This window comes from Suricata suricatta, chromosome 3, assembly GCF_006229205.1.
Source record: "Suricata suricatta isolate VVHF042 chromosome 3, meerkat_22Aug2017_6uvM2_HiC, whole genome shotgun sequence".
Classification (NCBI taxonomy): Eukaryota; Metazoa; Chordata; class Mammalia; order Carnivora; family Herpestidae; genus Suricata; species Suricata suricatta.
The window spans coordinates 169,807,611-169,831,664 of NC_043702.1; the positions used below are offsets into that span (position 1 = coordinate 169,807,611).

Sequence of the window (24,054 nt, forward strand, 5' to 3'; positions counted from 1 at the left end):
TTGATAAATGTGCAAAGTACTTTTAGCCAAGAACTTGAATTAGATTTCATTTTAAAATCTGGCTGAACAAAACCATGTATACTTAGTTTGAATTCTGACAGTTAAGTTACACAGTAACTTTTAACCTACAGCCAATAATGATTTCATACAGCAAAATGTGCTCAGCAATTGAACAGGAAAAAAAAAATTAGAGCCAGATTTGGGGACAGGCTCATCTCGGGATAAGAAGCTCGAGTGTTTCCTGTAAAAACGATGAAAAGCTGACAAACTTAGAGAACACTAGAATAGAGGCATTTTCTTCCTAACCGGTTCCAGACGACTCAAATCCGATGCCGTACTTTCTGTGGTCAGCTGTGCCTTCAGCACAGGCTCACAAGCAAACCACAGAGTGGCTGGCCCTTAGGTAGGGTGTGCCCTTCCTCATCCAAGTCTGACGTCTCAAACTATACAGACTCCGTTCTTGAGAGGGGAGCCGGAACAAACAAGGAAGAGGCAGCGTCCATTTCAAACACTTGTTATTTTTTCTTAAGACCCAGCATGGTCAAAGCCTCCTTGAGACGCTGCTTCGTATTTTCTGGAAAGGAGAATGATTCCAGTGACTTTTAAAGTGGGAAGGAGAATGGGGCACCTGGGTCACAGCTAAGCGTCCGACTTCGGCTCAGGTCACATCTCACAGTTGGACTCAGGTCACATCTCAAGCCCCACCATCGGGCTCTGTGCTGATAGCCCAGAGCCTGCAGCCTGCTTCGGATTCTGGGTCTCCCTCTCTCTCTCTCTCTCTCTCTCTCTCTCTCTCTCTCTCTCTCTCTCTCTGACCTTTCCCCACTCACTTAGTTTCTCTCAAAATAATAAATAAAACATTAAAAAATTATACTTAAAAAATAAAAAATGTAAATAAAAATGAGAAAACATAACAAAGGGACCTATAAACTGCAGTCCTGTGCGCCAGGCAGAAGTGCCTCCCACAAAGCTGTGCAGTGGCCTTACGCAGTGCACAACAGCCGTCCGTCCATTTCCCCAATTACAGAAAACAAACCTATAAACACAGAGGTGTCTGTCCAGCGATTAACAAAGCTGCTCTTATACAGATTATCTTCTAATTCAGTGGATAAATGCTCTTACAATTTCTACAGAGGCCAATGTAGAGAGAGAGAGAGAAAGAACAACACTCCACAATTTTCAACTCTGGACATACTTCCCCGGGGAAAAACACTGTGTTTAAGAGCAAATGACTTAGACCCGTCCTACCAGATTCCACAAGGTTGAGGCACGGCTCCTCCCTTTTGAAGATTTCCTAGTGGTTATTAACATACAGCCATGGCTGAGAACGACTGTGGGAGAATTTAACAACCACAACAAAAAATAACCCCAACTTTTTTTTTTTTATCCAAACTTTTAAGGAGGCAAGGAAAATGTTGCAAAACCTCTGTGTTAAAAACCTGTAGTCCCTGTCATTCCTCAACGGTCAACAAAACTCACAACAATAAATGACAGACTGCGCGTAGGGCTCAGACTGAGGTTTCTCCAACCAGCTTTGAACACCCTGTTCTATAAAGATGGAGTATTTTTAACCCAATTTATTGCTGCCAACAGAACCTTTTGGAAATTCTTTTCTTCCATCAAGATTAATCCATTTTCCTTTTCCTTCCTTTATTTCCCCCGCTTTTCTTAAATTAAGTCAACCTCCCTCCACCAAGAAGTATTTTTACAAATGTCTAACAGGAACACTGCTCATTCTTTCCAGCCTACCCTATTTCCTGGATATCTACAAGTCTGAGGTTTACATCGATTCCTGGGTTATAGGGCAGAGTTAAACCGCCCTAATGTCAAAATGGTCTTGAGGTACAAATTTAAAATAACAAAACAGAAACACATCAGCACAGAGTAGCAATGAAAACCATGCCTCTGGTATGACCAAGAGCAGGCATAATTTTTTTTTGTTTATTTTTGAGAGAGAAACAGAACCTGAGCAGGGGAGGAGCAGAGAGAGAGGGAGACACAGACTCTGAAGCAAACTCCAGGCTCCAAGAGGTCAGCACAAAGCCCGAGGTGGGGCTCGAACTCACAAACCATGAGGTCATGACCTGAGCCAAAGTCGGACGCTTAACCGACTGAGCCCCCAGGCGTCCAGGTATGATCTATGAACACCATGTTAAGGAAGCAGGGGCCCAAAAGGAAGAAATTCTGAAGACTAAGCACTCCCCCCCTACAATGAAAATTATCTCTTCCTCAACCTACTAAAATGTAAACCAGATAAGCATTTATACTGTATCCTACTCAATTTCAACATCCGTTAGGTTAAACGTATGAAAATGATTAGAAGAAACTACGGTTACAATGTGGAAGGTAGTACTAATGAGATAAAGAGAAAAGCTGTGAAAATCAAGGTGTCGTAGACCATATGCAACCAGAAAAACATCACAAAACGTCATCAGTCATAAAAGACCCGGGAGGTGAAAAAACTCCCCCCCCCTTGTGTTATTTACCGGTTTTTAAGGCAACCTTTTACGGTGGAAATGGGGAAATAATGTCTTCCCCCAGTCCGTGCTGCCCCCTGGTTCACGCCACGCTCCCTCCCCTCCCCGCAGAGCGGGTCTCTCCTCTCCTTACACATCGGGAATGTCACTCTCCCTGTTGACACCTCCCTTGTGACCACTCTCTCCACAGGCCTCCCCTCCCCACAGACACACGCCCCACGCCACGGGACCTCGTGCTCACTGGCACGTTACGGGCACCGGTCACTGTTAAGCCCCCCCTCTGCAGGGAATAGGATGCCCTCCAAGTACAGACGGGCCGCAGCGCCCCCCACCCCCAGTCTACGCTCGTTCGCATCCAATCACGCACTCGGTCACCTGGCTGGTCACTCCGCCACATCCACCATACTCTTACTAAGCAGCTCCACTACGTCAAGCCCGATCTAGAAGCCATTGCTGACTGCTTCTTACTGAGGGGAAGGCCACCCTCTCTGAATGCTGCTCCCGGCACTCCCTTTGCTGGAATGCCCATCTCTCCTCGTCAGGCTCACAAAATCCTTCTTGGTGACTCGGTACAGCACGTTTTTAGCGTCTGCCGTGAACTGTACACGTCATGCTAGATGCTGAGGATGTAGAAGGGGACTGAGGCACAGCTTCTCAAAAAAGGGAGTGGGAGAAAACAACACAAAAGCTCCAGTGGTGAAGACCGATATACCAACAAATAACTAGCACGTGACAAGTTTTATGGTGTGTAAACAGGATGATTTGGCAACACCGGACAAAAACACCCAGGCTGGCCTCGACGGGAGTCACACCTGCTCTGTGTTGCTTTCTAACCTTAGAGTAGCAATTCCCTTGCTCTTCTCCACAACTTAACACAGATGCACACACGTTCAGACCGTAGAGCTTTCTTGGTTTGAACTTGATCTACACGTAGGCATACTGCAAACGCTCTGCTACAGTCTGCTTTGTTCCACACAATGATACTTCCTACAAGGTCTGATAGCAGCATTTTTAATTCCATTCAGTAATAATGTTATAATTTTTCCTTTGATCTACGAGTTACTTAGAAGTATGCTTTTTGAGTTTCAGTAGTATAAGAGTTATCTTTTTGTTATTGTTCAAGTTTAATTACATGGACAGTGAATGCAGTCTACACGTTAGTCCACGGAAATCTGCTGGGACTTCCTTTATGATTTAGCACAGATCAATTCTCCTTTTTAACATTTCCACCCTAGAGTTCAAAACCTCTGAGTGTTGATAAATGCAGTATTTATCTGAATGGCCATTACATCAAGTTGCATAATGATAACAAACCTTCTTACACATTGCAGGTTTTCTTGTCACTGTGGTCTATTAAGACAGAGGTACATGCAAATTTCCTACTATGGCGGTGGAATGGCAGTCTTCCCCGAAGTTCTATGTATCGCAAACTATGTACTAATTTAGAATTATTGTATCTTCCTGGTAAACTAACCTTTCAATCAATAGGTAAGCGATCGTATCTAATAATGCTTTCTCCTTAAAGTGTCTCTCTCTGATATTAATATAGCAACTCCAGATTCTTCTGGCTACTATTTGCTTTTTCCATCCCTTGACCTTTTTTTAAAATTTTTATTTATTTATTTATTTATTTATTTATTTAGAGCAAGTGAGCATAAGTGGGGCAGAGACAGAGAGAGGAGAGAGAGAATCCCATGAGAATCTGACAGCGCAGAGCGGGGACACGGGGCTCAACCCCACGACATCTCAAAATCGCGAGATCACAACCCAAGCTGACACCAAGAGTCGAACACTTAACGGACCGAGCCACCAGGCACCCCATCCATCCCTTGACTTTCAACGCAGACTTTCTGCAGCTTGATGCTTTTAGGTGTTTCTCTTATTTAAAACAAAAACAAAAACAAAAACAAAAAAACAGCATAAAATGGAATTTTGCCTTTTCCCCCCTCCAGTCTGACAACCTGTGTCTTCTAATTATGCATCATATTCTAGATTCATTTCTTCTATCACATTTTGTGCTTTCATAATCTAGTCATTTCTTTCCCTCTTTTCATGCCTTTTTTTGGCGTTGAGTCTGTCCACCTCATTGAGTGGTGTTTCTTCCACTAGATTTTGAAATGATACACTTCAATTATATTTTGTCAGGGTTAGCCCAAAACTTTAAATTTTTTTAATGTTTTATTTATTTTTGAGAGAGAGAGAGAGAGAGACAGCGTGAGCGGGGGAAGGAAGGTCAGAGAGAGAGGGAGACACAGAATCCGAAGACAGGCTCCAGGCTCTGAGCTAGCTGACAGCATAGAGCCCGACACGGGGTTCGAACTCATGAACGCGAGATCATGACCTGAGCTGAAGCCGGATGCTCCACTGACTGAGCCACCCAGGCGCCCCCAAACTTTAAAATGCTAATGTAATTTAACAGTCTAAACAATCAATGTTTTTACCTACTTCCCAAACAAGAATAAGAACTGTGTTTTAACTTCGATCACACCTTTCCCAATTTATCAGGGATCACTGTACAGAAAACTCTTCCACCTCGATTTGTTTCAACCTTACAAACTAAACACCGTTAATGTTTCAGATCATCAACTGCTTAAAAAGCTTCATCCACAACTATCTTTTTTGTTGTTGGCCATTCCTTTCTGTGTCTCAAACCTTCACTTGGTTATTTTCCTTCTTCCTGAATACCCTGACACTTCTAAAAATTGTAGGCTATTTATTTTATACATTATCCTCTCTGTGTAGGTTTAGCTGGTGTTTTTTCATGGTAAAATTAAAGGTATACAGTCTTGGCCAGAATGTCACGTGAGTGACAGTGTGCCCTTCGCAGGGTATCACCTGAGGAGGTCCAAGAGTCAGCATGAGTCCTGACCAATGTCACTTCGATTACACGGCTGTGGTGGGGTGACCTCACATCTCTTGGTACCGGTCATGTTTTCCATCTCATCTCTGTTACGCTGTTTTCCTTCAGCCCTGTGTTCCCATGGACCATTTCTTTCTTCAAAGGTGCCTGTTTTGTTGTTTTAACCTGGTCAATGTTTTTTTATTTTGAACTTATTATACCACATTTCTAGATGTTTTCAAAATGGCTGGCTCAATTCTGAGTCTTTGGTGTCTTTGTCATTGTTTAACTCCATGTTTTGTTTAACATGGTTAGCATTTTGTATCTGCTGATTCAAATACCTGTCATCTTCAGAGTCTGACTCTGCTACTTCCGCTCACTCTTGTTCATGGTGCCTGGGCTCCTAGCTGGTTTAATGCGTTAGCGGGGGCGATGGGATGTTGGCTCGTGGTCAACTGGATCTGTACGCACAGCAGTCTTTTCAGGATGGATGTCTAGAGTGTCTCCCTCTGAGAAGAGTTTGCATCTGTATCTGCCAGGAGCCTAGCGGTGCCCACACAGGGCCACTTAAGTGAAATTTCTGCTTTGTTTTTTGGGGGCATCACACAGCAGTATAAATTCAGGCTCAAACCCGCACGAGTTGAGGCTTGTGATAATGAATTCTCAGGGAGACTTTTTTTCTCTTATTTCCAGTCTACTCAAAGCCTGTATCAAGACAGGTACTTACCAGCACTCTCCCTCTATGGTAGAACAATCTACTTCTTCCCCCTCTTTCAGCAACGAAGATGTCATTTTTTTTTTTTAAGTCCAGCTTTATTTGGGTTTGGGAAGGGGGTATGGGGCTCAGTTGTGACTTTCTTCTTTCTTTAGAACCCCAGAGCTTTCTTTCCTGTTGCCAGACTCTAGACCAAAAGGATCAGTATATAACTCTAGGACAAGCACCACTTCCAATGCTAGCTTATCAATGAATTCATGCTATCTTAAAATTTCTGACCTCTGAGAAGGACTTACTTTGTCTTCAGTTCAGCCATTACATAAGAGTTTTGATTTCTTTTTTTGAGCATTTTCTGGTATACCGAACTGCACAGAGTTCCTCCATACCTCTAGCCCACTATATTACCAAAAACAGAAGTCCTTAAGGTTTCTTGGACAGTGGTAGAAAAAAAACACTTTATGGCACAGTAGTAGAGAAGGCAGAGTTTTCAATGATAATTTTTAAAAAAGAGACCCTGGTTCAATCTCCAGCCCTTCGACTATTTAAAAAAAAAAAAAAAAAAAAAAAGACTAACATGGGGCACCTGGAAGGCTCGGTTGGTTAAGCATCCAACTTTGGCTCAGGCCATGATCTCATGGTTCATGAGTTCGAGCCCTGCATCAGGCTCTGAGCTGTCAGCACAGAGCCTGGAGCCTGCTTTGGATTCTGTGTCTCCAGCTCACTCTGTCCCTCCCTCCCTCACACTCTGTCTCTGCCTCTCTCAAAAATACATAAACTTTTAAAAAAATAAGTAAAAAGTAAAACAGGACTAATGAACACAGAATCAAGCCCACCGAGGAGTAAGTAAGAAGAGGGTTTCCTAGCAATGCACGCTGGCCCAGGTTAGCCATTCCCTGCTGCCCAGATCTACTGAGTTCATGGACCACCCAGAGTGGGCCACATCTTTGAATCGACTGTGTGCCAGAAGCAGCTAGATGCTGTCTTTACCATCCACACAACATCAACAAGGTCAGAAAAAGTAACCCTTTTAAGTCTGTTTGGTTTATTTTCTTTTTCTGTGTGATGACTATTCAGTAACCTAAAACGCTTCAAACGAGTCCGTTTTGGTGCACGACACTCTCCTACTTGAGATGTGAGGTGTATTTACATTTCATCACCGAGTGCCTTCAGGAAAGGCTTCTCAAGGCAAACTTACGTTCGGCAAGCTTGTGTGTTACAGATTTTCGCTTGGACACATACCAATACGGCACAGAAGTTCAATGCTACACTGAACATCTGAAACAACACTGACAACTTTATTATGGAAAGGTGATCTGTTCTCAAAGAGTTCAGTTCCCTAAATTTAAAACGCTTTGGAAACCTCTCATTAAAGTGTCTATTTGTCTGGCTGGACGTAGTTTTGTGGGACTTAGAAAAGCTCAGTTGGAACTCATCATCTGTATGTTTCTGTACCCATTACAGCACAATAAGGCTCAAGGTTTACAGATATACAAGGCCGTGAACGTGGAAGTCAGTCAATAAACGTGTTCCAGGTGGTCCTAACAAGGTTCAATGGGGAAGTTTGTGCTCTTCTGGGAGATTCCAGCCTGACTAGATCTTCAGTCTTGAAGCGAAGAAGCTGCAAAGGACGAGGTCAATCAAGCAGGCCTCAGGGCAGCACACGTGACGGACCAGCGACACCGCCAACGTCCAGCGGGGGGCCGCCGTCAGTCTTTCAGACCCCTCGTGCTGCCACCTAAGCTTGGAGGCTTTACCATCCGAGCCAAATTTCCTCTAGAAGAAACAGTTCCTGGTTTTTAGGAGTTTCGCAGCCAGTTTCTTTTGTCTTCCACTTGGCGTCTGGACAAATCCCAACCTGTTAAGATACTTTGGTATTTCTTCATTCCTTCCAGCCCTTTGTTGCTTTTCTTCAATCTAAGCCTTTTCAAGCATGTTTTTTAAGCTTGAACATTTCCTCAATCTGCCCAGGACTTCTCGGCTTTCTGCTCCTAGAGCCTCCACCAAGAGACAGACACGCGTTCCCTCCTGCTGTTCCTCAGGATGTCAAGCATTTAGGCTCTCTCCCACTCCCAATTCTGCTGATTATACTGTCCATCTAACTTTTTGGTTGATAAAATGGGACCATCGTCTCCTTCCAAATTCAATCAATCCATCTGTTCACGGAAATGAGATCCATCCCCACACACCCCCTTCATCCTCAGATGTAAAAATCATTAACTCATTAAAAAAACATTTTGTCTTAGTCTTGGGCACCTGCGTGGCCCAGTCGGTTGCACATTCAACTCTCGATACCGGTTCAGGTCATGATCCCACATTTCGTGGGATGGAGCCCTGTGTTGGGCTCTGTGCCGACAGTGCAGAGCCTGCTTGGGATTCTCTCTCTCCCTCTCTCTGCCCCTCCCCGGCTTGCTCGCACATGCACGCATGCATGTGCACACACAAACTCTCCCTCCACCCCTCAAAAATAAATAACTAAGGGGTAACAGAGTGGCTCAGTCAATTAAACATGACTTGATTTCAGCTCAGGTCATGATCTCACAGCTGTGAAATTGGGCCTGCATCAAGCTCTGTGCTGGGCGTGGAGCCTGCTTGGGATTCTCTCCTTCTCTCTGCCCCTCCCCTGTTCATGCGTGCACATATGCAAGCTCTCTCTCTCTCTCTAAATAAGCAGATATTAAAAAAATAAATAAATCCGTCATTTCCCCCCAAATGTCTATTTACTCAGGAGGGCTTACATGACAACACGTATCCCCAACCCCAACCTCTTTACTGTTCACCAAATGCTACCACATAAAGCCTCCAAGACTGCCATTTTCAGAGTTACTGGGTACCTCCGTGTCCCTCTGAGAGTGTGCCCGCATCTTTACATGACCTCTACCTAAGTCTTCCTCATGCCACAGCTGGTCACACATCCTCTTACGGGTCTGTACGTCTATTCATCTTTGCATGCCCGGCTCCCTGCTCCCCAGCTGGCAAATAGTAAGTGCTCGATAAATAAATGGCGTATGTCTGACTGAATGAGTGAGTACCGTATATAATAGTCTAGATGAGAAAAGAGCACAGAGCACTTGAGGCAATCTGGCGGACTCCGTCCCAATTTCAGATATTCATACGTTCTAATTCCAACCTATTTGGATTCTAATAAATATACACCTGCAATAAATACTCTTTATATATATATGAATGTTATATACGTTTTACATATCTATATTTTTATAGGTAAACATAAGTATTTATGTATGTGTTTAATATGTGTATTTAGTATACACTTTATATACATGTATATATATATATATATATATATATATACACACACACACACACATACACACACACACACACACACACACACACACACATATGCAGAAGTCAAAATAACCTCCATGCCCATTCCAGGAGACTGTGGAGCAGTCTGTGAAGCCCCGGCGTTCCAAGTGGCCCACGGAGCCCTGAGGGTCCCCAGATTCTTTCTAAGGACCAGCAAGGTGCTCCCCTTTTCAACTACATCCCTATGTGACTCTAGATTTTCTTCATTTATTTCAACCACAATTTATCACAACGGACTGCATGAAGAAACAGATATGAGAATAGAGCTGGCTTCTCTTAAGATTTCTGCCAAATATAAATAAAATAACGCCACTCTTCTCACTAATTTTTGAGGGTCTGGAAAATAGTTATTTTTCATTAAAATGTTATTTACATTTACATGTAATGGTTCAGTATTATTATTTTTTAATTCTTTTATTTATTTATTTATTTTGAGAGAGACAGAGAGAAGACAGAGCACGAGCAGGGGAGGGGCGGAGAGAGAGGGAGACACGGAATCTGAAGCAGGCTCCAGGCCCGACGCGGGGCTCGAACTCTGCCTCACCGCTGATCTGTTTGATAACTTAAGCTTTCTTCATTACATGACATGAATTTTCCACCAGGCCTAGGTGAAGAATAAGGAAGAGAGGCCAATCTTTCTCCTTTCTTCTTACCTAAATACGGTCTCTGAAGTTTTCCCTAGCTCATGACTAGTGGTGAAAATAATGAGAACTAAAATGTTTAGCATCTGTATCCAAACTAAGCAGCCACACACTCACCTCATGGGCCCATAGTTGAGCACTATGAACGCCAACACCACCATCACACAGACAGCTCTTCGTTTCGAATTAGGCACTTTGAGCCTCTGGTTCTAAGAGAAATAACCACCATGTTAAATACAGTTAAATCACACACTAATCTCACAAAAAGCAACAGCTAAGAAAAGCACACTCCTCTTCACCAGTTATAAGAATAGTTTAAAAAAAAAAAAACCAGTCACCCTCAGAGGGGAGAACAGTAACTTCTCACAAGACCAGAGCACGGCCGTCCAAGCTTCCTGACGGCAGCAGAGAAGGGGCGGCAGGGAAGAAACGCAGCGGCCACTGTGGCGCTTTCCTGTCCCCCAAGGACAAAGTTCAACCATTTAACACGTCTATGGGTCCTCACAGGATTTTCAAACACATCTGTAGCGTGTCCCCCGTCTCTTAAATCTCTGCACGTGGTGGAGCAGCCCCTGTGCTCAGGGAAGGCAGAGCCCTGAGGAGCCCCGCGCCTTGGGCACAGGCGTCCAGGGGGCTCGGGCCGCGGGAAACCCTGAACCTGCGCGCTTCCTATGAACAGAATCAAGGAGAAGGTCGGTGTACCGGGCCCAGCATGGTAACCACATGCAAAAAACATAATGGGGGTCACGTGGACAGAGAAAAGATTTAAAATTTTTTTATTTTGTGTTTTCTTTTTTAAAAGGAAAGACCTGGAGGCGCCTGGGTGGCTCAGTCCGTTGAGCATCTGGCTTTGGCTCAGGTCATGATCTCACGGTTTGTGGGTTCAAGCCCCACATTGGGTTCTGTGCTGACAGCTGGGAGCCCAGAGCCTGCTTGGGATTCTGTGTCTCCCTCTCTCTCTGCCCCTCCCCTGCTCATACTCTGTTTCTCTGTTGCAATAATAAACATACAAAAAGTTTTTTTAATAAAAAAATAAAAGGAAAGGCCTGGCGGGACTACTTCGGGTCCTCGCAGTGATTTAGTCGGAAAGAGACGGCTCCCGGGGAAACAGCTCTGAGCGCAGACCGGGAGGCGCAGTCCCAGGCTCCTCTTCCCACTGCTTTATTCCGCCTGCAAACGCTTCAGGGTGGACCAGCCTCTTCCACCTAGTCCTCTTATTTTACACGATCTGGACGCACCGTTTCCAACGGTTTCTCAGGCAGGCGGGAGGCTTGGACCCACCCCAGGGGGCTGCGCCGCCGCCTCACCTCTGACACCACCTCGTCCAGCTGCCTCCTGAGCGAGCCGTTCTCCCTCTTGAGCTGCTCGTTCTCCGAGAGCGCGGCCTTCAGCCTGGCCTCCAAGCCCAGCATGTACTCCTTCTTCTTCTTGCGAGACTGGCAGGCGGACTCCCGGTTTTTGATCATCCGTTGCTGCCTCCTCAGAACAGCAATCTAGGAAAAGTTACAACGAATCAAAATACTCCGATTTTAGAACCAGATCAGAGTATACTGAGTTCCACGATTATTTTTAAACAAACTGTTCAAAACACAGGGTGCTGGTTGTTTTAAAACAGGTTTCAAAAAATATTATTAAACTAAGTAAAATGAAATCAAGTGATTAAGTAAGGCCTTGTAAAACCTAAATGTTAAATGATTTCTCCTGATGTTTTCTAAGGCTTATTTATTGATCTTCCAATTTTTCCCTTTAGAAACTCACTCGGGGAAAAAAAAAGAAAAACGAAACTCAAAAAGTGCCCTGACACACACATGCATGTACATATCCACACACCTTTAGACTCAGGCCCTAAACGGACTGTCTTCCAGAACGCCACGTCCAATTTCTTATAAGGCTGCTTCTACTTGCAAAGTTACCACCACTTAAATTCAGCGTGCACGTGCACGAGCTGAACTCACCGTCTCCCTCTATCTGGATTTATCTATACATCTTTTCCCTGTCATAAATACCTCGCATGATCTCTAAGAGGAAGTGACCATTTACTTACTTATTCCCCACATCTATTCCCTCTTTCAACCTGATTCACTCACTAAATATGCACTGAGGATATGCTAATGTCCAAGTTTCTTCTAGGGACACTGTCTCAGTTACTTCATTCCCTCTGTTCCTGCAGCCACCGCCCCCGCCAAACCCTGCTTCAAGCGGGCACTTATTCACCCGTCCGCAGACCTACTGCAGTAGTTTTCTAAGTATTTTCAGTGGTCTCCAATCTCTTCTTATTGACCATCTGCAAGATCCTTAGCCGCCAAAACAAAAACAAAAAGAAACGTGCTATTCTTTCGCAAAACCAAACTATTCATGCATCATAGCTGGCCACCTGTTCTCAAGGCCCTCCATAATGTGGCCACCCCCCTACATAACCACACCTTCTGCTCTAACCCAACAACTATTCAATCCCACACCCAAACTCTTATCACTTGAGGCCACACCCCGATCTCCACACATACCTGATTCATCCCTTCACGCATACCATTTCCTCCGATTTGTAGCGCGGTCTCCTCCACTAACCTAATTCTCGGGATCCTCCACGCTCTATGCTACACCATCTTTCCTGCACGTCTTAGGCCCTCATATTTCGGAAAATACACCTGAACACTCTAATGCTCTCAACTGTTTCATGAGTGTTAACTCTCTCGACCTAGATTTTTTACATTAGGAGCCAAAACTATGTAATTCTACATTTTTGCTTACTACCCACAATATCTTCCATAATCAAAACTTACTGAGAAAAATTATTTTTGTCATGTTTTGTAAATGAGAACTTATGGAACCTATTTGTTACAGCATTAGTCTAATTTATTTGAGGCAGAGGGTGAGGCAGCAAAATTAAGTCCATAAAAAAGCACCAAATAATATTGATTATTTTAAGAACACAGATGACTGAATTAAAGACTTTATATGTTCTGTATAGATTAAAAAAAAAAAAACATTCCACTCTGTGGCTTTCAATAACCTAATGAGACCAGTCCATAGAATTAAATAACTTAATAGTGGTTTCTTTTAAAATAACAACACAATTGCAACCCAATACAACATCTCCCCGAAAGAGCCAAAGCCAATCTCTCTGCACCAAATACTGTCAACAGACTTTCAATCAGAAACCAGGAAAAAAAACTACAGGAGACGTCAAAAGAGGGTGTTTTTCTCTTTTTCTCCTTCCTATGACTGACACGTCCTAGAACCGCTGATTTACAGAACCGTCATTGTCACAGGATTCTTGCACAGAGAGTCGGGACACCGAGGCTTTTCTTTCCAGAAGGCAACTTTCACTCGAGCCTGCACCACTCAGGTGGGTTTGTACCCAAAGAACTGAGCGGCCCCCATCACATGGCATAGTTTTTTAATACATTTTCTATTTCTCTGTCTCCCATATATGGTAACACACAAAAACATGCAGTCTCATTGAGCTGTCTCAGTCTACAAGGTCATGGGAACTGCAGGCACCTGGGCATACATCCAGGTGACCTTGAAGTCTTCTCTCCTCTTTTTCTCTCTCCTTGGGGGGCGGGGGGGGGGGGCCTCCACCTCCTAAGTGACCCTGCCCTAAGGAACAGCCGTGTCACTGTTTGATAAGGCCGTGCACAAGCACATACGCTAGCAGCGGCGGCCAAGCCAAGACGGGTGATTACTCACCACATCACGCCAGTGTCTGGACAATGGCGCTTTGTTCAGTCTACTGTTATTCTTAGTGCTCTTCGTGGTTACTGCGAATGCCAGGGTCCATAATTCATACTCCGCACCGGAGAGCTGGCGTATACAGAACCCTGGACACGCGCATGAAAGAGAAGGTTCCCAGATGGGAGGGTTTACACTAACGTTAGATAAAAGGCAACCTTACTTTGAAGGCTAATCAATCGGTGGAATTTAGGGAGGCTTACAGATGGCACACCATTTAATAAATTTCAAACAAGGATTAGGAATTTCTATAAACAATAAAAGCACCTGCACATTATACAGCATTCAGGTTCCAAAGGCTGTCAGCGCACATGCCTCAGGCTAAAAAAAAATGAAAACCACCTGCGGCCATTCATTTCTTCCCACAGAAAAGGATACAATAGTTCTGAAAATAAATACTCAAAACTACCCATAAACACAAAGGATAGAGAATAGAAATAAGTGAAACCCACAGGAACTACCAAACATAAAAGTTTCAACTTTACATCTCAGCAAGCTATCTTCAGCTATTTGAATATATAATATTTAAATTATTCTGTATTTCCTAGGCCAAAAAATTATGATTTTCAGACCACACACACACACACACACACACACACACACCCATGGTGTTTGTGTTTCTGGTGGGGGGTATTCTATAAGAAAAGCTACACTATAATTACTATTTTGTATACTGATTTTTGCATACAATGTATTATGATTATCTTTTTTTGTTGTTTATTCATTTTGAGAGAGACAGAGAGAATGAGTGGAAAAGTGGCAGAGAGAAACAGAAAGAGAAAGAGAATCCCAAGCAGGTTCCGCACTGTCAGCATGGAGCCCAATGCAGGGCTCAAACTCACCGAAACGGGAGATCATGACCTGAGCTGAAACCAAGAGCCGGACGCTGAACCGACTGAGCCCCCCAGGCGCCCCGAATGTATGATGATCATCTCTGACATGCAGTGAGAAGGGCAGCGTGGTATTTCAATTATCTTCATGTTCTACAGCAATCTCCTCTTGTGGAAATTACTAGAGTTTTCAAGATTCTTTCAAATAAGTCTCATTCGATCCACGGTTGGAGAGGAGACGTCCCACGGCTGGGGCAGGGCGGCCGCCCCGCAGCGCCGCGCACAACCTCGGGGACAGCAGCACGCTGGTGCCAAACGGGAAGCCCCGGTCACAGCCCTCGCCTCGTCACCCCCTCGCTTACGTTCCTTGTGCGCCCCTCAGGAAAGGAAGGCTATGGAAACCCTGGCTCTAGGCGCTCCCTCTCCTGTGCTAGCAGTCTGAAAACATGCAGTCAGTCCTCTGGCTCCTTAACCCGCCGGCACACCGCCCTTCGGGGCTGTCACAGGCTCTGCCGGGACGGAAAGGAGCCAACAGCTGATCGCCCGGCCCCACACAACTCTCGCAGCGGCCCTGTGCCTTGGGAGCAGGAAAAAGAGAGACTTCATGGCTGTAAAATATTCTGTTTAGTGCCACTACGCTGTAAAATATGGTGTTGCATTATTAAACGAACACTTGACTGCAAGAAAGACTTGTGGAAAAGAGGGCTTTCACAAACGGACATGTACTTTTGAGGGCTCGACCCATTCAAGAGTCAAAACTCCAAATCCGTTTGCATTTTGTTTTTTAATTTTAAAAGTTCACAACTGACTGACACTATAGTATGTTCTTCTTATAAGTAAAATAGACCATCTAGACCCTTGATTCTGTGACGTTGCTAAGAAATGAGCTTCAAAGTCCCGTATGGCTATAAATCAAAGATATTAAAATAGGATATTCTTTTTAATTTTTTTAACATTTATCCATTTTTTAGAGAGAGAGAGAGAAAGACACAGAATCCAAAGCAGGTTCCAGGTTCTGAGCTGTCAGCACAGAGCCTGACACAGGGCTCGAACCCACAAGCGGTAAGATAATTACCTGAGCTGAAGTCGGACGCTCAACCGACTGAGCCACCCCGGAGCCCCTAAAACAGGGTACTTTAATGCTAAGAAACACATTCCAGCACCTCGCACAAACTCAAGCCAGATCAAGCACCGGTCAGGATGGGTGAATCACGGGCTTAATGAGCACCATCCCCTTGGTTCTATTTCTTATTTCGTTGAATCTCTCCCTCTGAACAGACACATAAAGCAAAAATGGTCACTGATTAACCTCTTTATCGTACTAGACAACCCAATTTTTCTATTAAATAAAGAAAGAAAGCAGCTTTGTCTATTTGAAATTGATTTAAAAGCCAAAGTAAATTTTCTCATGCATTTCTAACATATACATTATTGTGCGTCACACTAAATACATTTATAAATACATTCTAAAAAAATGAATACGGCTAAAATCATTAGCAAATTTAATTTGTGGCAACTTTAAATATTCAAATCAATTAAATATTTTAATTTGATTTCGCTTGGGAATTTTTTTTGTTTTTTATTTATTTTTGAGAGACAGAGAGAGACAGTACGAGCAAGGGAGGGGCAGAGAGATAAGTAGACACAGAATCTGAAGCAGGCTCCAGGCTCTGAGCTAGCTGTCAGCACGGAGCCCAAAGCAGGGCTCGAACCCATGAACTGTGAGATCATGACCTGAGCTGAAGCCGGACGCTTAACCAACTGAGCCACCCAGGCGCCCCATTGGGAATCTTAAGAATACTCCCTTTTTTGGGTGCCTGGCTGGCTCAGTCAGTGGAGCATGCTACTCCTTGGTCTCAGGGTTGTGAGTTTGAGCCCCATGCTGGGTATAGAGATTACACAAAAATTAACTCTTAAAAAATATATAAATAAAAATAAAAACTCTTTTCAGGGCACCTGGGTGGCTCAGTCAGTTAGGCTTCCGACTCTTGCTTTTGGTCACAATCTCATGGTTCATGAGGTTGAGCCCCAGGTCTGGCTCTACACTGAAGCCTCCTTAGGATTCTCTCTCACCTTCTCCCTTTCTCTCTCTCAAAATAAATAAATAAACTTAAAAAAGAAAGAAAGAGGTGCCTGGAGGGCTCAGTAGACTAAGCATCTGACTCTTGATTTTGGCTCAGGTCATGATCTCACGGTTTCATGGGTTTGAGCCCCACATCAGGCTCTGTGCTGACATTCAGGAGCCTGCTTAGGACGCTCTCTCTCCCACCCTCTTTGCCACTCCTCCACTCACACTGTCTCTGTCTCTCTGAAAATAAACCTAAAAAAAAAACTCTTTAAATAATAGACACATATACAAACTCCCTTTTTCTCAAAAACGTGTTCAAAACAGAAAAGGGGAAACTGTACTCTTCTGAAATTGCATGACAGGCAAATTTTCATTTTATCCTTTCTATTAAGTTGTGTGTGTGTTATACCCGGTTCCTGGTCACCAAATATTAAATAAAGAAGCTTCATTACTGGCAACCTGAGCCATTTAACTGGCAGAGTCAAGGCAATAATCTTCACCCTACAAACTTTTTGTTTAATGCAGAATGCCTTTGGACATTCCTGAGCAGGACAAGACATGGCCCCTGCTAGCTGTAGGTCCAGGCTGCCCTACGCAATCTCCTGTTCTGAGCGATGGCAAAGGACCAGAAGAAAGGCCAAGGCAGAGGGCGCCCGGGTAGCTCACTCAGTTAAGTGTCTGGTCATAATCTCATAGTTCATGGGTTCGAGCCCCATGTCGGGATCTATGCTGACAGCTCGGGGCCTGGAGCCTGTTTCTGATTCTGTGTGTGTGTGTCTCTCTCTCTGCCCCTCCCCTGCTCACATTTTGTCTCTCTCTCTCAAAAATAAATAAACATTTTAAAAAAAGAAAGCAAGGCGAAGGCAGGAGCATCCACCAGCCGCTCCTGGGGCAGCCGCGCCGTCGGGCACAAGCTCCCGCAGGATGGAGGGCGTCCTCTGCACAGGGGCCATCAGAGGTGCTCGGAGCGGTTTCCTCCGCCTCACGCGGCCCTGGAGATAACTGGAGCAGCTACGTAAGAGTCATAGTAACTGAAGCCACCAGAGGACAGTCCAGTACCGGAAACCGGGCGTCCTTCATTCCTGCTCTAGCACTGCAGGGACGCAACCGGAAGATCTTAGAAGAGTTGTTCCTTCTCCCACAACCTATTTTCACGGCAGTAATAAAAGGGGGTGAGACCAGAATAGTGTTTTTGAACCTATTATAACCCAATATCAAGTAGTATGATAAATTTAGTGGTTCGTAAGAGCCTTAAGAAAAACTTAACAGAAAAGCACACGGTAAAATAAAAGGAAACAGATGCTTTAAATGTGGTGAGAGCTTACTTACTGTGTCACTAGGCTGTGTGTCAAGAAAGACGTAAAACACATTTCTTACTGTGGATTGTGGGCAAAACCCTGACAGCCCCTCCGTTAAGCCCTAGAGGTCTCATTCAGTCGAAAACCACAACAGTCCCAGTACTGACGCTCACCACGTACACTGAATTAGCACACATCACAGAAGTGACTACTGCATCCTAGGGTATCAATAAGACTAACTCTGCCGTACATTTTGAGATCACCAATTATTCGCCTAAGATCAGCTGTATACTTTGTCTCTCAAGACTTAACACCACCAGCTGAAAATCTTTGCAAATTAAGAAGACACATTTGTAGAGGGAGAAAAAAGGGGGCACCAAGTTTGAAGACGTAATACTTTGAAATTCACGCTGCATCAAGGCTGCCTTCAAAGTAAAGCCCTGTTAATGGAGCACAGAGAAGTGACAACAGCGCTGGACAGAGACAAGGCCTAGGCTGGAACCCTAACTCAGGCGGAGCAGGTCAGATGACTGAGGTGAGGGTCACACAACGAATGGACACGAGGTTCCTTGTAAACTACACACACACACACACACACACACACACACACACACACACACGTAAGTTTCAGTGAGGGGCACTGCCCTGCAGCTATGAACAGATGGAGTGAGGAGGCAAAAATTGTTAACCCCATCACCAATGTGCACCACAGCTGCTCAGATAAATTGTGCAAATCAAGCAATATTGAAAATCTCTGCCCACATCCCAGCTCCTATTTTCAGACTGTAAATTTTATTTTTTCTTAATTTTATGTTTATTTATCATTGAGACAGAGAGAAACAGAGCATGAGTGGGGGAGGGTCAGAGAAAGAGGGAGAAATGGAATCAGAAGCAGGCTGCAGGCTCTGAGCTAGCCGTCAGCACAGAGCCCGACGCGGGCCTCAAACCCACAAACCGTAAGATCATGACCTGAGCCGAAGTCGGACGCTTCACCGACTGAGCCACCCAGGCGGCCCCAGACTGTAAATTTTTAAAATGACTTACAAAACAAAAACAGACAAAATCTGGGAATCACATTTAATCACTGCATAAGCTGAAAAACAGCCCAAGTATAAGCAGCTAATTCACGCTCCTCCGAGACCCCTCGGTGCGCCCCTTACTCTGTATCGGGGCTCTCGTTCACCTCAAAGGGCCGCTAGGAGGTTTAAGTATCTACGAGTCGGGCACATAGACGAGTGTGGCACACACGACATTATCAATACAGCCACCTGCGCGACACGACCTTGGCTAAAACACCCAGTCAACTGATTCCTTCCATGGAAAAATGGGAATCAGTATTACCCACTCTACAAGGATTTTGTAAGAATCAAAAAGGACTATGTAAAAATAAATGATTTATAAGCCAATATGAATGTAAAGTTCTTATCAAAACTATATTAGAAAAGAGCCAGATTCTTCTAAAGAGTCAAAAGGACAAAGATTACGGAAATGTTCCAGACTGAAAGAAGTGAAGAAAAGACAACCACCAAATGCAGCATCTGGCCTAGCCTGGCTCCGATATTGACAGGGAAGAGTTTCAATAGAGGATATTCTTACGTCAGCTGATAAAACTGTAATGCTGACAGCTGATAGAAGTATTTTACAAATGTAAATTTACAAAGTTGATTATACTGTGGGTATGTAAGAGATTATCCTCACCCTGAAAAAATACACATGAAATACTCAGTGGTAAAGGACTATAAGTGACTTACTCTACAACAGTTTGTGGGAAAAACCAAATGTGTGTGTAGATGGACAGACAGGCACACAGAACAAACTAATAAAGCAAATGGGGTAAAACGTTAACAGGTGAATGGGTAAAGGTACATGGGTGCTCTCTGGAGAATTCTGTTTCTGCAACTTTACTTTTTTTTATTTTTCTTCAAATTTGTATATAAATTCTAGTTAGTTAATATATAATCTGGTATTGCTTTCAGGAGAATTTAACAATTCATCACGTACATCCAACACCCGGTGCTCAACACACTACCTGTCACTCATCTAGCCCATCCCCCATCCTCCCTTCATCAACTCTCTGTTTGGTCTCTGTGGTTAAGGGTCTATTACGGTTTCTTGATTTCGGCTCAGGCCACGATCTCACGGTTCCTGAGATGGAGCCCAGAGTCAGGCTCTGCGCTGACAGGTGCGATCCTCTCCCTCACTCTCTCTGCCCCTCCCCGGCTTGCACATGCATGCATGCTCTCTCAAAATTAAATATATAAACCTGAAAAAAAAAGTCTCTTCAAGTACGTGGGTGGCTCAGTTGGTAAAGCGGCCGACTTCGGCTCGGGTCATGATCTCATGGTTCGTGGGTTCGAACCTCACGTCGGACTCTGTGCTGAGAGCTAGCTCAGAGCCAGGAGCCTGCTTCTGGTTCTGTGTCTCCTCTCTCTGCCCCTCCCCTCCCCCTCACACTCTCTCTCTCTCTCTCAAAAATAAATAAACATTAAAAAATTTTTTATTTAAAAAAAATTATTTTTATTTAAAAAATTTTTTTAATGTCTCTTTTGGTTTGTTTGTTTTTTTAATGCAGAATGCATTAAAGAATGCTGCACGAAAAATTTTTTATTTAAAAAAATTATTTTTATTTTAAAAAATTTTTTAATGTGTCTTCTGGTTTGTTTCTGCAACTTGTAAAGGCCTGACAGCACATACCCAGCCTAGCCTGCACGCACCCACATGCACACGCAGCCCAGCAGAGCGGCAGCCACGTGATGCCGGGGATTAGAAGACCGGCGACGGGCACTTCTCTTAGCACTCAGAATACCAAAGGGGGATGAGATCCGCAGAATATTTTAACCATAACACTCTTAATCCTTGAATATCATTATTTAACCAGTCAAAGGTTCTCCTCCATTAACAATTAGTATTCTTTCACATATTCATAAATTATAACCTGCCAGAGGGCATACCCCTTAAAAGAATATACAGCAATTGATACTTTCATTGAAACACCTGCCATTCTCCTTTGTGATTTGTCTAGTCATGTATTTTGTCCGTTTGATTGTTGGGTCAACTTCCATTTTTCTCACTGATCTGTAAATACTCTATGTTAAAAAGGGTTCTGAGATGCCTGGGTGGCTCAGTTGGTTAAGCCTCCAACTCTTGACTTTGATCAAGATCAAAATGATCTCAGGGTGCCTGGGTGGCTCAGTTGGTTAGCATCGACTCTTGATTTTGGCTCAGGTCATGACTTCACAGTTTGTGAGATCAAGCACCACCTCAGGCTCTAGGCTGACAGTGCAGAACCTGCTTGGGACTCCACTCCCCGCTCTCTCTGCCCCTACTCCTTGTGCTCGCGCGCTCTCTCTCTCTCTCTCTCTCTCTCTCTCTCTCTCTCTCTCTCTCTCAAAATAAATAAATAAACTTACACATTTTTTAAAGGTTTTAAAAAGACTATGAAAACTTACACGTAAAATGTTCAAAGCAGCATTATTCCCAATAGCCACAAGGTGGAAACCACCAAATCTCCATTATTATAAATGGATAGTCCAAAATGCCATCTATCCAAGCAACGGCAAATTATTTAGCCATAAAAAGGGATAAGTACTAATACATGTTACAGTATGAATGGATCTTGAACCACATTATGCTGGAGCACCTGGGTGGCTCCATTCAGCACCAGACTCTTGCTTTCTGCTCAGGTCATGATCTTGTGGTTCAGGGTTCGAGCCCTGCTTCAGGCTCTGTGATGGCAGCCCAGGTCGTGCTTGAAAATCTCTGTCTTCCTCTCTTTCTGCCTCGCCCTTGAATGCGTGCACATGTGCTCTCTCTCTCTCTCTCAAAATAAATAAACATTAAAAAAAAAAAAGAGGGGCATCTGGGTGGCTCTGTCAGTTGAGCGTCCAACTCTTGGTTTCGGCTGAGGTCATCACCACGTGATTTGTGAGTTCGAGCCCCACATCAGGCTCTGCATCAACACTGTGGAGCCTGCTTGGGATTCTCTCTCTTTCCATCTCTCTCTCTCTCTGCCCCTCCCCCACGTATGCTCAGCACTCTCTCTCAAAATAAATAAATAAGCTTAAAGAAAGAAAGAAAACCATACACAAACGGCCACATTGTGTATAATTCCATTGACATGAAATGTTCCAGAACAGGAAACTCCATAGAAACAGACAACAGATCAGTGGTTGCCAGGGGTAGAGAGACGAGGGGAATACGAATGACCATTAATGGGTATGGAGGTTCTTTTTAGGCTGATGAGAACATTCTGGAACTAGATAGCAGCTATTTTCATGGCACAACTTTGTGAATACACTGAAGACAATTAAATTTTAGACCTTATAAGGGTGAACTCTGTGGTATGTGAACTTTATGTCAACAAGCTATAAAAAAAAATTCAGGGGTGCCTGGGTGCCCCTTTCAGCTAAGCGTCTGACTTCGGCTCAGGTCATGACCTCGTGGTACGTGGGTTCGAGCCCTGCATTGGGTTCTGTGCTGGCAGCTCAGAGCCTGAAGCCTGTTTCAGATTCTGTGTCTCCCTCTCTCTCTGTCCCTCACCCACTCGTGCTCTCTCTCTGTCTCAAAAATAAATAAAACAAAACAAAACATTACACGGGAAGCTATAGACTCTCCAGACAAATGCACACACGCAGTGCTGTCAACAACCATGCCAGGAACGGGGGGGTGAGAAGCAGGGAGCTGGTCATGGAGACACTGTCCATCGTCTCCTCTAGGCAGCCCTGTGACGGCGCTCACACACACCCAACGCGGCAGAATCAACCAGAAACACAGCTATGGAGAGCCATTTGACAATATCTATCAAAATGTAAAAACGACCTACCTTCTGACTCTCCAATTTCTGTTCTAGGAGTTTCTCCTACAGATATACTTGCACATAAACAAGATTAAATGAGGATCAAGTTACCCAATGAAGGGATTGCATATAAAGAAAAAAACTGCACAAATCTTAAGTAATTATGACGCCCTATGAAACAGACTACGGCGCAGGTACTAAAGGCGTAAGAAAATGTTCCGTGTACAGGTATGGGGAAAAGGAAGGTGCAGATAGCATGCACACGCTTGTTACCATCTCTGTAAAACAGGTAAATGGGAAAAACTATAAATACTAACACATTAAGGCACTGTCTCGGGAATGCTGCATGAAAAACTGGTAACGGGGACTGCTTCTGGACAGGGGAACTACGGGCCACAGCATCTGGGGCACAGAAGGGCCATCTCCAGGGACAGGGTGCAGCAAGGGAAACCAGAGAAAAGGGAATTAAGTATTAATTATTTATTAAGATAGAACTCAGCATCCCTTTAAAAATAATTCTTTACTGGGGCGCCTGGACCACTCAGTCAGCTGAGCATCCTACTTCCGTTCAGGTCACAATCTTGGAGTCCCTGAGTTCGAGCCGCGCATCATGCTCCGTGCTGACAGCTCGGAGCCTGGAGCCTGCCTCAGATTCTGTCTCCCTCTCTCTCTGACCCGCCCCTGCTCATGCTCTGTCTCTCTCAAAAATAAATATTTAAAAAGTGTTCTGATAATTATTTATTAACCTGATCAAGACGCCAAACTGAAACAAGGAATGCTACAGCTGCCACGGGACACAAATCTAATCTATTTCAGTACGGGGAGACAGCTTCTGTTCCGTTTCCAAAACCACTGGAACCACAAATGAAATGAGTTGCCAAAGTCCTTATTCAAGATAAATTTTTAGAAGCCCCAGACCTCCATCTAACGAGAAACTACACATATTTTAAAAAAGCGTGTTTTCCTTTGCTGTGCAGAGTCCCTGCAGGAGCAAAGCCAGAAAGCAGTCAGCACAGAAGTAATCTCTGACTAAAATCTGGAGAGCTCTTTCGGCCTCCAAATCCTTCCTGTTGAGTTTGTTCTGATGGATTCCTTTACTTTTAAAGCCTACAGAAATACCATGATCCCGTGTCTTTGCTGTGAAGGAATTTAGTCATAAAAAGTATCTATTCATTATTTATCTTCTTGGATCTAAGCTGGCCACGCCATGTAAGGATACTCAGCTCACTCTTAGCCCCAACAGAGGGCCTATTCTTGGGTGTTACTGATAACACACGCAGCTTAAGTGTCATTAAAAAAAAATCTTTTTTTCCAAAATAGAGCACAGGCACT

At 44.1% G+C, this 24,054-nt stretch overlaps 1 protein-coding gene across 3 annotated transcripts in view; it reads right to left on the reverse strand.

The window, feature by feature from the left end:
- The window catches only part of ATF6 (activating transcription factor 6), a 185,037-nt gene that overhangs the window by 128,744 nt on the left and 32,239 nt on the right, over nt 1-24,054 (reverse strand). For all 3 annotated transcript variants that reach the window (XM_029935730.1, XM_029935732.1, XM_029935729.1), the window contains exons 8-9: nt 11,307-11,492; nt 10,117-10,208 (exon numbers count right to left, since the gene is read on the reverse strand). In XM_029935730.1, the coding sequence (XP_029791590.1) occupies nt 10,117-10,208; nt 11,307-11,492 (278 nt within the window). The remainder of the gene's footprint in view (nt 1-10,116; nt 10,209-11,306; nt 11,493-24,054) is intronic.